Here is a 16,454-nt window from a genome sequence, read left to right as displayed (position 1 = left end):
TCGAAGCCTACCTCCTTTTGGGCAGTAAACGCTATTCAAAGACCCAACAGGAGGGTTGGAGGAGCTTGGAGTCAGGCTGCCAGTTTGAATACCGGCTCTGTCCCTTAATAGTTGCGTGACTTTGGGCAAATCTCTTAACTTCCCAGAGCCCCAGTGCTCCCTCTGTGAAATGAAAATAATGATGGGCTTTACCTCTTTGAATTGCAGTTGAGATCTGGTGTGATGGTGTATGTGAAGCATTCAACACAGGGCCTGGCACACTGTAAGCCCTGAATAAAATGCTATTGATTGCATTTTTAGCTCCTTCCATGGTGAGGGGATCACTCTAACCAGGGCTCAGCTGTGCTTGAAAGGTCCTGTCTCACCGCCCCTGAGTTGACATCCTCTTGTCCCTGTCCTCCTCCCAGCTCAGGTGGGGTTAATCAATCCCAGATTTGGGAGGGAAGAAAGGAGAGGGGCTGGAGGGTCATCCTTTAGCAGCAGCTAGTGGCCTCTGAATGGCAGAGCCCTCCCGAGTAGACTGGATACAGGAGGGTGAGAGGAGTAGTGCAGCAGCATGAACTGGGCTTCAAATAATGTGACAAATATTTTGATGGAAGCAGACGCCTTTTAGTTTATGCAACCTAAACACTTTACTGCACTTGAGGAAAAGGATTGCCTCATACAATCTGATGGAGAAAAGAGTTAGAAGCCCAGGAGGCTGGAGGCAGGGAAGGAGGGTGCGGGGCGAGGGGCTGGGTGAGATCAACCCCTCTTGGAGGCTGGGAAAGGGGGCGTCACCACCCAGGGACATGTCTGTACCCGTCAGAATGGAGAAATTACCTGGGGTGCCCACTTTCTCAGTGCCCCAATTTCCGCCTTGTCTAAAAGCAGGGAGAAAGGAATTGATCAGAGTAAGATGGAGGAGTCCCTGGCCCCATCCCCGGGAAAAAGCAGCCTGACCTGGCCTGGAGTGCAGGGAGGAAGAAGTAGAGGTTAAGGAGGTGTGGGTAGAAGATCCTGCTCCTCCTGGGGTAAGGCGGTCCCGGGAACATCCAGGTGCCCCCCCCCCCCCAAAAAAAAGAGGAGGGAGCAGCTGCGGTTAGTACTTGGAATTCTGTGGACACCCTGACAGGCGTACCGGCCCACCCCCATCTCCCAAAAGGGGGATCTGCGAGACCTGAGTGCAGACTCGGCCCATCGAAGCCCTCCTGCCTTCCCCTCTTCTCCCCGTTCATAACACGCTTCCTTGTCCTTCCTTCTTGCTCCTCTCTCCGTCCTCCTCTCAATCGCTCTTTGTCCCCTGAAGACCGAGGCGCCCTACTGCAGCCCCCACCTCCTGCGGGCAGTGGCCCCTCGCGCCTCTCTCTGCTTCTCTCGGTTTTCTGCATACCAGACCCTCGAGGCCTCTCCTCTCCTAGTCACCCTCGGGGCTCTCTAGTTCTCCCTAGGGCCCCCTCTTCCACTAGTCCCTACTCTCACTTTCTCTAGGGGAGCCTCTCCTGTGTCCCGGACTCTACCCGCTCTCCGTCTCCAACGCTCAGTCTCTTGCTCGCCTTGGCTCCAGCCCTCTACCCGGCGGCCCCGCCCCGGGCCCCGCCCCTCTAAGTGGGCGGATTCACATCTCTCACGACCCAATTAGGCGCCGGCCCAGCCTTCAGCCCCACCCCTCGCGGCGCAGAGCGGGCGGGGCTGGACCGCGCGGAGGGGGCGGTGGTTCCAGCACAGGGAGGCGGGAGGAATCGGCAGCAGGCGGCGGCCGCTGCGCTCAGTTCGGCCGCGCAGCGGGAGGGAGGCGCGAGGCAGGAGCCGGCGGCTGGGCTCGGCAGCGCATCCAGCGCAGCGCGGCGCCCCGGGCCCGGCCCCATGCCCGCAGTCCAGCCGGACCGCCCTTGAGCGCGGGCGCCTCGCCCGCGCCCCCCGCCCGCCGGCACCATTGCCCCGACGGCGCGGCCGGGCGGCCCGGCGCTCCCCAGGCTCCGCGCCGGCCGGAAGACTCTGCTGGCGGCCGCCGCGGGCGTGGTGATGCTGCTGGTGCTGGTGGTGCTCATCCCCGTGCTGGTGAGCTCGGGAGGCCCGGATGGCCACTATGAGATGCTGGGCACCTGCCGCATGGTGTGCGACCCCTACCCCGCGCGGGGCCCCGGCGCCGGCGCGCGGCCCGACGGCGGCGACGCCCTGAGCGAGCAGAGCGGCGCGCCCCCGCCCTCCACGCTGGTGCAGGGCCCCCAGGGGAAACCGGGACGCACAGGCAAGCCGGGCCCCCCTGGGCCCCCCGGGGACCCAGGTCCTCCGGGTCCTGTAGGGCCACCCGGGGAGAAGGGTGAGCCGGGCAAGACCGGCCCTCCCGGGCTGCCAGGCGCGGGGGGCAGCGGCGCCATCAGCACGGCCACCTACACCACGGTGCCGCGCGTGGCCTTCTACGCCGGCCTCAAGAATCCTCACGAGGGTTACGAGGTGCTCAAGTTCGACGACGTGGTCACCAACCTCGGCAACAACTACGACGCGACCAGTGGCAAGTTTACGTGCAATATTCCCGGCACCTACTTTTTCACCTACCACGTCCTCATGCGCGGCGGCGACGGCACCAGTATGTGGGCGGACCTCTGCAAGAACGGCCAGGTGGGCCCGCCGGGGGCATGGGGCTGGCCTGGGGGCAGGGCACCCAGGGAGCCCGGGGCCCACGGGTACGGACGGGCGCAGATGGAGACCCGGAGCGGCTTAGACATTACAGGCGGGGATGATCCAGGCTAGCGGGCACCCCTGATTCCTCGGCTCCTGGGCGCCAGCTCCAAGGCAAGTGCTGCTGGGCACCTGCGGCACGGAAATGCGGGAAACACATCCAACTAATAATCAGAGCGCAGGCCGCGCGGACTGGCCCTTGGGGGCTTGGCCTGTGGGAAACAGCATCTCAGAGCTAGGATTCTGGTTGGTAGCAGCTAGCGGTGAGGGGCCGGATCAGGATGGGCTCTGGGGAAAGGCACCGTCTGCGCCCGCGGGCGCTTGGGCGCACCGCTAGGCGCGCAAGCGGAGAAGGCGAGCTGTAGGAGATGTTTTGCGCACAAAGGCAAAGGGAGCCAAGCGCACAAAGCCTTAGCTACAATACATCCCCCGCCCTTAGGAAGGGACCATTGGGCAGATCTGCCACCCTCTGCAAAACCCGGGACTGCGCGGCCCCTTGCCACTGTGTCAGAGCTAAGCGCCCAAAAAAGATGGCCAGAAGGGAAAAGTTTTTCCTTCTGAGGCAGGACAAAGAGGTGGAAACTCCCCCTCCTCTTTGCCTGCCAGCTGCAATTCCTGATTCCTGGGGTGTCGGGGGATCCTCTTCCTTCCCTGTCCCCATCAGAGAGACCAGAGCGGCAGGCACCAACCTCATGAGGTCTTTGGTACCTGGGACCATCGATGTCTGGTGTTCTCCTTAGAACTGCTGCCCCAGGACCAATCTTGACCTAATCCTGCTCCAGGGTGACAGTTTTATCCAGCTCCTTTTGCTTTGATCCCCCCTCCCTTCCCAGTGCTCCCAGACCACAGGAGACCTGGGGCCCCTGCAGTAGTCAAGCAGAGCATCCTTGTGGAAGCAGGTGCCTGTGTGGATCAGAACTAAAGCTTTAGTGGGAGTTGGGAGGGAATCTCCTGTGACTGAGACCCAAGGTCCTGCTGGAACCCTTCCACTGCAGCCCTACCTGAGGTGGATCCCATTTAGGGGTGGGGAAAGGACAGGCCTAAGAGTCAGCTAAAAGCCTACCAGGTGCTTGTAAGTCTGCCCCTCTCCCCCCTCCCCTGCCTGCCCTCCCTCTTGTTTCCGCCTCTCCCTTTCCTCTTCCTCTTTCTCCCCTCTCCCCATCTCTTGTGCTTGCCTCTCTCCTGTGTCTACCAGTCTGATCTGTTGCTCCCTTGGTTTCTGGTCCCCCACCCCCGTGTTTAATCCCCCTCTTTATTCCTTGGGTGTCTCTCTCCCACTTGTGTCCGTCAGGCTTTCTGTGTCTCTCCTCTTTGTCCTTCATTCTTGACCAAATGGGAGGCCCCGGTATCCAGTAAAGACTCTCTCTGCAGACAGCCCCACAATTCCCCTTATTAATCACCAATAAGGGATCCAACAATGTCACCTTCATCGCTGGAATTTCTTCCTTTCCTAAAGAAAGTTTGGGCTGGCACCAAATCGAGGTTTCAGGGGGCTGGGACCACAGCTTGCCTGGATAGGGAAGTGGTCACCAGGCCACCAGTGGGCCCTACTGTGCTACTCAAGAGGGTGCCGCAGGGCCCCAGAGGTGAGACAAGAGGAGGCCCCAAAGATGGTGGATGCTTGGGGCAGGCGTACTTGCTTCAGTCACTGGGAGGTGAAACTGACTCAAAAGGCTCTTCCTACCCCTCTAGTAGGGGCAGGGCCCTGGCAGAGCCTGACAAGGAGGTGGCACCACAGGCTGGTAGAAGAGAGGAGGTGACTTTAACCAGGGGTTTCAGAGACCTAGTATTTTAACAATTACTCAGACCATTTCCTGCCCCCATTCCACACACACAAATCCAAGACAGACAGTGGGGTGATAGGCCCTGGACCTCCCCCACATCCTTTGTGACTTCTTCCAGATTGTCCAAGAGATTCATTTCCTCTCACTAGTCATTCTGTATCACTAGTTCTGAGCTCCGAGTAGGAGCCAGGTTTGGGGTTCCAGGGGTTCAGTCTGCTTGCCCTCCAGGACCACATGGTTTGTGCAGGGGAGACAGCAATAACCACAGAATAACACGCCCCAGCCATTATTGTGAGGGAGAGGAGACCAGGAGCCCACTGATACTCCTGTTCTCAGATGTGTTGGCTGGAGGGAGTGATTCAATGGGCCCTAGCTCAGACCAACCTGGTCGGGGGAGAGGATGATGAACCTCAGTCATCCAGGGGAGAAGACACAGCTAGGGAGAAAATGAAAGGTCAAGTGTAGGGAAAGGCCGGCTCAGAGGTGGAAAACGACATTTAAGCCAGCAGAGAGCAAAAATGACAGGGCTGGACAATGGGTGGGAACAGAAGGGAGGAGCTGGCTCCTCCCACGCCTTCAAGACTAGGGGCAGCCCTGGGCTCTGTGCTTTTCCTTCCTGGCTTCCTGCCTGCAGAGAGACTTCCAGAATTTCCTCTAGAAAGCAGAGCCGCGTCTGGGCCCTGGTCCTTCCCTGGGCAAGATGGGGAAAGCGGGGAGTCAGCACCTTCCTGCCTGGTGCCGGGTCCCTTTCCCTAGGGGTAGCTCTGAGTCACCGCTGCACGGCCAGATGGCAGTGAGGCCGGGTCATTATGACACAGGGACCTGAGGAGCCTGAGGAAGGGGCTCTAGGATGGAGCCGGTGCCCTGAGTGACAGGAGCTCCCTGCGGTTCCTTCTAAGACCACAGTTCAGATGTGTCCCAGAGAATGTGAAACTGATACACCGGGCTAGGGAAGGGGGGCTGTTGGGGGACGGTCAGGGCCTGTGGGAAGGGGAGTATTACAAATGGGCAGGGACTTGGACACCAGAGTCTGAGTGATGGGGGAGGTGATGGGGTGTGTAAATTGGGGACTGTGGTACGCGAAGACCTGACTGGGGATCAGCCTCTCTCATGAGGGGATATGGCCTCTCTGCCCACCCCCGCCCATCTTGCCGCTGTCCTCTCTGGCCTCTAATGCCTTTCACAGGACAGAGCACTGCGCCTGGCACAGTAGGAACTCAGGCATTGTGTGAAAGCACACAGGGGCCAGGCTGGCTGCCCATGAGAGCCACACTTACATACCCAAGACCCCAGCTTTCCTCTGGGGGCAATTCCTGGGTTCTTGGCCCCTACCCCACCCCCACTCCAGACTTCTAATCAGACCAATGCCTCAGTTTCACTTATTGGCAGCCCTTGAGGAGGTGCTTCTATCGTACCCCCACATGATAAGTCCCAGACTTCATTCCCACTTCCACAACAAAATGAACTCCCCAGACTTCCCCTCGACCCCCAAGAGGGACTGGATGCCTCTACTATTTCCAGTCTTGGGCAGAGAATCAGGACCCCTGGGTTCCATTGCTGGCTCCCCCACCGTCTACGGATGGAAGAGCATTAATTCTCCCTGCCTCCATGGATAATTAGGATAATCACAGCAACAATCATGGTGATGAATAAATAATAAACATAAGCATAACAGTACTGATGCCTGTCACATCACCAGGAGATTCCTGATGACAGATGACTGTATTCTAATGGATCTGGCTATTAAGCAGCACACTGTTTTAATGAGTTAAGGCTAAATTAATCTGGGTAATAAAAATAATTGTTATTAGAAGTAATTTATTAGCAAAGATAATGAAATGCATGTGTAATAATAAATACCACCAGGATTAGGGCCCAGGGAACAATACAGAAGTTGGCTGCTTGTTTTCAGCTCTTTCCTGGTTAGCTCAAAGCCCCATCAAGATTAAAATTTTTTTTTCCTTTGCCATCAAAAGGCTTTTACAATGGTGGCAGTGGGTGAGGCAGGATCTCATCCATTTTCTAAACAGAGAAACCGAGCTCCTTAGACGGCATCCCTCCTTCATTTGATTTCCCCTCACCTTTAGCTGGACCAGGAGTTTTCCCAGCTAAGTGTCCCCAAACAATTCCCTCCCAGGTTGGAGGAGAAAAGCTTGAGGGGTGAGAAGGGGCTGAAAGGATCTGGGCTTTCAATGGCAGACTGCACCCAAATATGTCAGTCCGGTCCTTCCGGTGCAACATTGTTGCTGAGTCAGCAGCTTTGGCACAGACGACCTACCGTGCTGCCTCCTGATCAGGAGGGGGGATGGGTCCCTTGCTGCCTCCTGATCAGGAGGGGGGATGGGTCCCTTGCTGCCTCCTGATCAGGAGGGGGGATGGGTCCCTCTCCCGATCTGGCTTGGTCCAGCCCTGACTGTCAGCCTTTGGGGGTGCTGCCTTCAGGGAAGGAGCAGGATGGAGAGGGGCTGTTGAGGAGCCTGGCTGAGAGGACCCCATTCAGTGCAGACTCTCTGCCCATCCTCCACTCAGACTATCCAGGAGAAGCCCCCGATCAGAGGGCTCAGGACTTGTGTTGGCCTCAGCGGTTGGAAAGGAATGCCTGGAGAGAATGTGTCCATCACCCCACATCCTCAATATCTTATGATTATAGCTCCCCTCCCTCACCAATGATGTGTCAGGCTTCAAATCCAAAGGCTGGCGCTCCCCTGCCCCTCCTGATGCTCCTGCCTGTCCTTCCCCTCCTCCATCAAAACAAGGATATCAGAACAGACTGAGGATCACAGAGGGATGTAAGGTTTCAGAAGGGATGATTCCTTTCTTCCCATCCACTTCCTTTTACCACCTTCTACCGCCATGGGGGTGATGCTGCCGGAGGAGCCAGAAGTCCTCTTGGGATGGGGTAATAGTCACAGGTGTAGCTACAACTCCTTGAGGTGGGATGCAGGCCCAGCCTGAGCCTTGGGAAGGGAAATGATTCCCAGGCCTTCCATCTCACTGCTCTTGTTTGAAAGACTCCAGAATGGACTTCAGACAGGGAGTTGACACAGAATGGACCTCAGACAAGGAATCCACACAGAAGGTCTCAGTTTTAGGGTTGTTGCTTACTAGCAGCCTGGTATTGATCCAGGCCTAGACCTGTAAGGCCAAGGGGCACCCTCCTGTCCAGCCACTGACATGAGAATGGGTGCATGTGGCTAATGTAAGCATCATTATTGCAATAAAGTAGAGGGTGGGGGGATGGTAGGACAGGGGGATTGGCTTGGCTGTCTAGTAGTCAAGAATTCATACTCCCATTGCAGGGGGCATTGATTCAATCCCAGGTTGGGGTACTAAGATTTCATGCCACATGACCAAAAAAAAAAGTATATATATATATATATATATATATATATATATAATTTTAAAAAGGAGAGAGAAAAGAATGAGAGGGGACAGCCCTCCATCCCTTAGGGGTCCAGAGAATTCCTCTCTGCAAGCAGGAGTTCCAGGCTGGGGAGTTCTGGAGACACTGCTGAGGTCCTCAATGGGCCAGACAGTGAGTGGGGCTTCCCTAGTGGCTCAGACGGTAAAGAATCTGCCTGAAATGCAAGAGACCCGGGTTCAATCCCTGGGTTGGGAAGATGCCCTGGAGAAGGGAATGGCTACCCACTCCAGAATTCTTGCCTAGAGAAATCCCTGGACAGAAGAGCCTGGCAGGCTACAGTCTGTGGGGTCACAAAGAGGCAGACACGACTGAGTGGCTAACACTTCAGTGGGCCAGACAGTGAGACCTAGGGGAGTTAAGGAAGCTGATTACACTGAATTACACTGCCAATTCAGACCCAGATTATACCTGCCCTAGAAATCCAAGGCTCCTCTCTAACCCCTTCCCTAAACACACAGTCAGGATTGCAAAAGGGCAGTGCTAGGATGATGGGAGGAAAGCAGGCTGAGAGCCCTGATGGTGCTGCAGGTGGGGATCTGGGACCCTTCAGATTCTTTCCCTGCCTTCTCTCTGACAATCCCCCTCCCTCCTGGACCCTGCTTCTCTCCCTTCTCCTCCGCTGCCCTCTCGCACATACCCTTACTCTCCTAACGGCCCAACCCCCACAGGTGCGGGCCAGCGCCATCGCCCAGGACGCAGACCAGAACTACGACTACGCCAGCAACAGCGTGATCTTGCACCTGGATGCGGGGGACGAGGTCTTCATCAAACTGGATGGGGGCAAAGCGCACGGAGGCAACAGCAACAAGTACAGCACCTTCTCCGGCTTCATCATCTACTCTGATTGAGCTCCTCCATCCCCTATTCCCCCCGGGCTCCCCCTCCGGGTGGGATAAAGGATGACTCGCCCACCCCCTCGCAGCCCTCCCGGCTATGACGCCCCTGGCCCGTCCTCACCACCTTCCGGGCGCAGCTAGCCCTCCCGCCGGCTCACCGCAGAGCCGGGTGCAGCACTCCCTGTCCTGGTTCCCCGGGAGGCGGCGTTGACCGTCCCCGCCCCGGCCCACACTGTATATTTGTACAGTAGGATTGTTTATTGCCCACCCTACCCACCAGCCCGCCCCAGCAGGTGTCTGGGAGAGGCCTCAGCGGGTCCCTCCCCGTGCTCGGATGCGCTGCCCACCTGCTCTGGGGTAGCGCCACCTGGGGAGGGGTTGGTTGGGGGCTGGATGGCTTCCCAGCTACAGCCCTTGGCAGGCTGCTGCCCGTCTGACCAAAGCTATAATAAAACACTTCCACCCCGCTGGCTTTCTGACTGTGCCCTGGAGAGGAGTTGCAGGAGGGGACTGTGAACCCTGCACTCCTCCAGACGGGGAATGAGTCTACTGGAAGTTTCTCGTGAATCTGGGAAAAGCCAGAGTCAGAGGTGCTCCAGGAAGAGGTGGGCCAAGGGGCCCAAAGCCCACCATGGCCCAAGAGGGTCCGGGCAACTGGATAAGAGGCATAGGAGACAGCCTACTTACACCATCATTTTCCAGGGTGGAAAAGCTCCATCTCTTTGACCTTGAAAGTCAGCATTGCAAAGGCACAGCCAGGTTTAAATTGGGAGACCTAGGTTCTGGCTCCAGTGCCACCCTGTAGGATGCTGGCTAAGTCACTCTCTTCTGACTCAGTTCTGAGTTAGCAATAGCAATGAAAGGAACTAGCTTTGTCTTAAATGCTCGTTGACCTTGACCCAAGCACTTCACCCCTGGGCCTCAGTTTTCTCATTATAATGAGACCTATCTCACTTGACTGAGGGTTAAAGAGGATCATGTATGTGCTCAATAAACACAGCTTTTATTATTTATATATCACTTTAAAATTTGCCAAAGGCTTCCTCGTGGCTCAGATGGTAAAGAATCTGCCTGCAGTGCGGGAGACTTGGGTTCAATCCCTGGGTCGGGAAGATCCCCTGGAGAACTCCATGGACTGGCAGGCTACAGCCCATGGGGTGGCAAAAAGTCCAACACAGTCCATCTAACACACACTTTCACATACCTGAAGTGAAAGTGAGTGGCACTTTCTTCTCATTCAAGTCTTCCAAGAGCCCTGGGAGGTTGGATGAGTAGATTTTATTCTTCTTCGAAAGAGGTTAAATAGCTTTTTAAATAAGACACAATCAATCTTGATTGCACTTGAGTTCAAGAAGACCTTGCTGGCTGGAGACAACACACCAAATCTCTTTGCCTTGTCACTGCCTCCCTCATCTATAACTGGGGCCATGATGGTTGCACACAGTTAGAGCATTCCTCAATTATAATAGCTAATACTTAGAGTATATCCACTTTGTGTCTGACACCATATAAGAACTGTATAAATATTATCTCATGGAAATGTGTATGGGTTGGGAGTGGATTGGCAAGGAATACTCCCATGCCCTTTAACATGGATGCTGTTTTATCCATTTCAGATGAGGAAACTGAGGCTCAGAGGATAAATACTTCGTCATAGACACAGAGCTAGGAAGGAGCAAACATCAGTATTTGAACCAAAGACCATCCTCTCACCCAGCACACCGTATATCATAAAGATTTGGGGTTTCGAAGCAGAACCAAGGAAGCGGGGCTTGGAGGCATCCCAGTGCTTCCACTCCAGTGCTGTCCTGTGGAGGCTTGATGGGATTTACAAGCACCTGCCCTGGGAGGCAGCCATGGGTGAGCCTCTTGGAGAATCCCAAGGCTCTACACTGAGGAAGAGTTCCCATCTGGCCTCCCCCTCCCACCGCCCACTGGCTCAGCTGGAGAGACAGGAAGGAGGGGTGGCCTCCCTCCCAGTCAGGCCCCATGTATGGAGCCTTGTCGTGGCTGGCAGACTTGAATGACTTTCTTTATCCTCTCTCCTCTCCCCTACTTCCCCCTACTGCCAGCTGTGGCCATTTAATAAAATTAGCTTAATACTTGTTCCTTCCCTGTGGGGTCTGGAGATTGAAATCTGCGGGTCCCCACAAACCCAATAAAACCCCTGGCAGGTCTGTCTGGAACGAGAGTTTCCTTGGGAAGACTGATTAGATTAGCCAGCACCCCCCCCCCACCTTCCGCCCCCCCAGTGCCACCCACAGCACAGCCTCTTATGATTCTTTAATGGCCGCGCTGGCCCAAAATTATCCAGTCACTGCACCTGGGAGGCTCCCCAGCCCTCTCCCAGAGACCACAGGTACTGGCCTAGGACTCTGCTATAGCGAAAAGCATATTAATCATTTCTGAAGGGAGTGGCTGGCTGGCTGGCTGGCTTTTCTTTCTGGTGACTGGCCGATCCTCACGTCACTTTGAGAGATGGGACTAAGCTCTCCACATTGCAGATGAGGAAAGCATGGTCTGAAGAAAATCTGTGACTTGTCTATGGTCACACTGCAAGTTTGTCATACAACTGGGACAGGACTAAAGCCAAGGACTTTTTTTTTTTTCCTGTGCAGGGCACCAGAAGTGTCTGGCAGTGCCAGCTGGTTGGGGAGCATCTCCCCCATCAGACAGGGGCTCCCCAAGGGCAAAGTCTATTTTTGTACCCCTCAGACTTGGCCAACCTGAGGACAATGACTTCATCTCTACTCTCAGAATGGGAAACTTAAAGGTGAGACTGTGGCTCCTCCATCAGACCGGGGGTGGGGGTCCTCAAAGATAGTGTTTTGGGTGAATTAAGGGCGAGGTGTGTATCCCCAGATACTGGGGATGAGGGTGCAGTTTCCCAGTTGCAAAGAGTATGGCTGCCCTGTCAGTGGCTCCAAGGGCAGATGCTATGCTTTTTCTATTTAACTGGGGCTTTCTGAGACCAGCCCCTGGGACTGGGGGTTCCCTGAAGCAGGCGTGTGTCTCCCCTCTTCCTCAGTCAGGGGCATTTCTGGCACAGAAACATTCCATGGGGCAGGGCTGGCAGGTGGGAAGGAGGCTGGACAGGCAGAATGGCGGTTCCACTCTAGAGGAAGGAAGGAAGATGCCTCCCCAGGCCGCCTCCCCTTTAAAAAGATGTGTGATTAATTAATGAATAATCTCCCTGCCAAGGGAGAGTGAGGGTGGCACTGCCCCCGGAGCTCACTCACATGAGAAATGGCAGGCTATCCTGTGCCCAGATGGCTGTCAGCTCCCGGAGTCCATGCCACCCTGGTTTCTGGGGTCATGGGAGCAGAGGAGGCAGCAGGAGCCCACCGCTGGGGGCTACCCTAATTGGATGACTTTGCAGGAAGGCCAGGCAGGTGCGCTCAGCTCTCCGCTTCAGCTTGCTACAAACACATCTGCCAGGGTGAGGTCTAGGGGTTAATTGCCTCCCGCCTCACTCCTGGTAACCGATATTTCATTTACTGCTCGGAGGGGAAGCTGCCCAGAGAATCAATCGTGGACAACCGTCCAGGAGACAGGGGAGCCTCAGAGGCATGGGAGCTGTTTCCCGGAGGATCTCAGCACCAGAAGAGGAGGCAGAACGCAAGGACCAATTGCTCAAGGCTACTCTGGGGTTCACCCACATTCTGCTGACCCTGACAACAGCTCCAGGACATCCATGAGCTGGGAGAAAACCCCAGGGATCCAGAGGCTCTGCCACTTCAGCTAACTGTTGTTTCCTCTGCTGTGGTCCTTTATGTATGTACTTATCCAGGTGCCCCCATAAGTGGTAGCAGGTTAGATGCTGTTAATAAGGTTGTTTTCACAAGCGATGAAGGTATATTTGAAAAGCGGAACTGGAGGTGTGAGCTCCTCACTCCCTTCCAGGTAACAAACCTTAAAATCCTACAAATGAAGTGATAATAAAGTGGAAGTGAAAAGTCTACACATGTTTGGGGCTGGAAGGGTGTGGAAGGGTTACTGAGAGGTGGCAGCTGGGGAGCTGAGGGGAAAGGGACCAGAGGGCTCACCACCCCTGTGCTTTTCACATGCTCCCTATTTGCCCCATCTGCCAAAACTGAGAATCAAAACCACAGAATGGGTAACTCCCATTATACAGCTGGAAAAACTGAGACCCAAAGAGAACCTCCAGGTTGCTCAGGCTGGTTAAGGGCAGAGCTAGAACCTAAGACACCAGGACTCAACAGACATGCAGCAACTGGAATTAGAAAAACTGGGCTCAAGTCCTGGCTATGTTTGTGTTTCAGGAAAAGACACTCACTTTTCTGAGCCTCAGTTTCTCCATCTGAAAAATGGGCCTAATAAAAATATCACCCTTTGCATTAGAAGGACAGAGTTTCAACCACTGGATGACCGGGGAAGTCCCATGAGAAACAATTTGTATGTTATAAAGGAGAATTCTTTTCTCTTGACCTCTATGATTCATTTGTCAAACAAACTCACTCCCCCTTCAGACCTCAGCTACATGTCACTTTCCTCTGACAGCCTCAGATGTTTCCATTATAGCCCATCTCTCACATCATTGTTAGTCCTTGTTTAATAGGGTGATTTCTCCATAGACTACGTGCTCTATGAGTGTAGGAGGTGGGTGTTTATCAAATTCCCTATCTTCTTAGCCCACTTGTCTCATATTAGTAAATGCTTGTTGAATGAATGATTATAAGAACCCCCCATTACCACTTCATTGAATGTCTGTAAGTTGCTTTACCTATATTATTTCTAATCCCTGTAACAAGCTAAATATTATATTCCTTAAAAAAAAAACAACTGCAGAAACTGAGGCTCTGAGAGGCTAACTGACTTGCCCCAAAAGATCACGCAAGTAAGTGTCCCCTTTCCACTGCCCATAGGAGGACCAGCCTTGGCTCCTTGCCTCACTATGACTCACCTCATCGTCTCCAGCTAATTGTCAGGGGCAGAATAGGACCAGGAAAGACTTGGCTACAGGGCACAAAAGGCTCCTATTCCCCTAGTGGTTCCTGGGGACCCCAAGCCTTCAACCATACTCCAAACCTCTGTTAAAATGCATATCCCTGTGAGGAGGGAGGGTATCTTTAAGCTGGAAGTCATACCTTCTTTCTTTTTGGCTGCACCATGTGGCTTGTGGCATTTAGTTCCCCATCCAGGGATGGAACCCAGATCCATGGCAGTGAAAGCCCTAGTCTTATCCACTGGACTGCCAGGGAATTCCCTGAAAGTCATTCTTTGACAGTTTTATTTCTCTTGGGTAGCAAAGATGGCAAGAATACCCTGGTTTTCTTGTAGTTTTATAATCTTTGCACTGTTGTCTTATTTTATTCTCACCAAACCAACAGTGTTAACCGGCTGGACAAAGAGCAATAGAGAAGTTCAGGTAGGTGAATGGAGTTTGGTTCAGATCAACCAGTTATTATATAGTGACTCTACCATCTTGATCCCAAAAGAAAGGCAAAGAAAGGCCATGCCAAAGAATGCTCAAACTACCACACAATTGCACTCATCTCACACGCTGGTAAAGTAATGCTCAAAATTTCCAAGCCAGGCTTCAACAATACGTGAACTGTGAACTTCCAGATGTTCAAGCTGGTTTTAGAAAAGGCAGAGGAACCAGAGATCAAATTGCCAACATCTGCTGGGTCATCAAGACAGCAAGAGAGTTCCAGAAAAACATCTATTTCTGCTTTATTGACTATGCCAAAACCTTTGATTATGTGGATCACAATAAACTGTGGAAAATTCTGAAAGAGATGAGAATACCAGACCACCCGACCTGCCTTCTGAGAAATCTGTATGCAGGTCAGGAAGCAACAGTTAGAACTGGACATGGAACAACAGACTGGTTCCAAATAGGAAAAGGAGTACATCAAGGCTGTATATTGTCACCCTGCTTATTTAACTTATATGCAGAGTACATCATGAGAAATGCTCGGCTGGAGGAAGTACAAGCTGGAATCAAGATTGCAGGGAGAAATATCAATAACCTCAAATATGCAGATGACACCACTCTTATGGCAGAAAGTGAAGAACTAAAGAGCCTCTTGATGAAAGTGAAAGAGGAGAGTGAAAAAGTTGGCTTAAAGCTCAACATTCAGAAAACTAAGACCATGGCATCCGGTCCCATCACTTCATGGCAAATAGATGGAGAAACAGTGGAAACAGTGGCAGACTTTATTTTTTGGGGCTCCAAAATCACTGCAGATGGTAACTGCAGCCATGAAATTAAAAGACGCTTACTCCTTGGAAGAAAAGTTATGACCAACCTAGACAGCATATTAAAAAGCAGAGACATTACTTTGCCAACAAAGGTCTGTCTAGTCAAGGCTATGGTTTTTCCTGTGGTCATGTATGGATGTGACAGTTGGACTATAAAGAAAACTGAGCACCAAAGAATTGATGATTTTGAACTGTGGTGTTGGAGAAGACTCTTGAGAGTCCCTTGGACTGCAAGGGGATCCAACCAGTCCATCCTAAAGGAGATCAGTCCTGAGTGTTCATTGGAAGGACTGATGTTGAAGCTGAAACTTCAATACTTTGATCACCTGATGCAAAGAGCTGACTCATTGGAAAAGACCCTGATGCTGGGAAAGATTGAAGGCAGGAGGAGAAGGGGATGACAGAGGATGAGATGGTTGGATCGCATCACGGACTCAATGGACATGTTTGGTAAACTCCAGGAGTTGGTGATGGACAGGGAGGCCTGGTGTGCTGCAGTCCATGGGGTTGCAAAGAGTCCAACACGACTGAGCAACTGAACTGAACTGAACTGAACCATCTTCATAGTAGACCTGCTAGCGAACTATGACTGTTGCTTTCTTGTATGCCTCAACCTACTTATGGTCCTGTCTCGGGGCAGATCAGACCAATGAAAGGGTGGAGCAACTGGCTCCTGACAGCCACCACTGCTTCATCCTAATCAGACTAGATAGCTATCCCCTTACATATGATGAGGCTTAAGACGGTTTTCCATCCATGCTCTTCTGATAAGTCGGAAGGGCAGGATATTTGTCCCATTTTATAGATGAGAAAGAAGCAGCCAGAGAAACGGAAGTGACTTCCACAGTCTCAGCACTAATTGATGATTCTGTCACTAGTGATTGGAATCAGACTTCCTGACTCCAGTGCAAGGCTCTCAATTCGACCTCCACAAACCCCGGGGTTGGGGATCAGCATGAGTGTGGCCCACCAGAATCCAAGCAGCTGGCCGCTGTGGAGGATGGAGACAGTGCTGCCCAGAGGTGCCCTAAAGTGTGCTACTCATACTCAACAGCCTGTCCATGATAATCCTGACACTGATAAAGCCAAGTGGGCCATTCTCTGCCTCCGCTGGCTTGAAGTTCATTCTTTGGATGGTCGTGGAAGAGAAGAAACCCTGGCCAGCAACTGAAAATCCTTTTGGATAAGTGGAAGCCGACTGAGACCACAGAAAATGCAGGTTTGAAAACGTGTTTGACGTCTGGCTACTGCATTTGATGACGAACTCAGTCCCAGGGGTAAGTGAGACAGGCCATAACTGGCCCCCTGGGTACCTCTACCCAATACTGGTTTCTGCTGCTCTTTCCGACCGGTGCAGTCTCAGGCACACTGCCTCAAACCTCCAGCAAGCAGGAAGACGAAGTGCGCAAGCGCACTATGGACACCGCCCGCCACCGCCGAGCGGTACTTTGTTTCTTAGGAAACAGCCAATCAGCGATCCGGGCAGCGACCAATGGGAAGCGCAGAAGAGCCGAGCCGGCT

General features: G+C 53.4%; 1 protein-coding gene across 2 annotated transcripts; it reads left to right on the top strand.

The window, feature by feature from the left end:
* The first annotated feature begins 1,911 nt into the window (after nucleotides 1-1,911).
* C1QL1 (complement C1q like 1) lies at nucleotides 1,912-12,661 on the top strand. 2 transcript variants are annotated; one of them, XM_042256102.1, is made up of 3 exons: nucleotides 1,912-2,601; nucleotides 8,538-8,677; nucleotides 11,324-12,661. In XM_042256102.1, exons 1-3 carry the CDS (start codon nucleotides 2,005-2,007, stop codon nucleotides 11,433-11,435), a joined length of 849 nt encoding a protein of 282 aa, XP_042112036.1. In that variant the 5' UTR covers nucleotides 1,912-2,004; the 3' UTR covers nucleotides 11,436-12,661. The 2 variants fall into 2 exon arrangements, with proteins under 2 accessions (XP_042112036.1, XP_027830211.1); XM_027974410.3 differs by lacking the exon at nucleotides 11,324-12,661 and having other exon boundaries at nucleotides 8,538-9,720.
* The last annotated feature ends 3,793 nt before the right edge of the window (nucleotides 12,662-16,454 follow it).

This window comes from Ovis aries, chromosome 11 (assembly GCF_016772045.2).
Source record: "Ovis aries strain OAR_USU_Benz2616 breed Rambouillet chromosome 11, ARS-UI_Ramb_v3.0, whole genome shotgun sequence".
NCBI lineage: Eukaryota > Metazoa > Chordata > Mammalia > Artiodactyla > Bovidae > Ovis > Ovis aries.
This window is presented reverse-complemented; position numbering and strand designations above follow the sequence as displayed.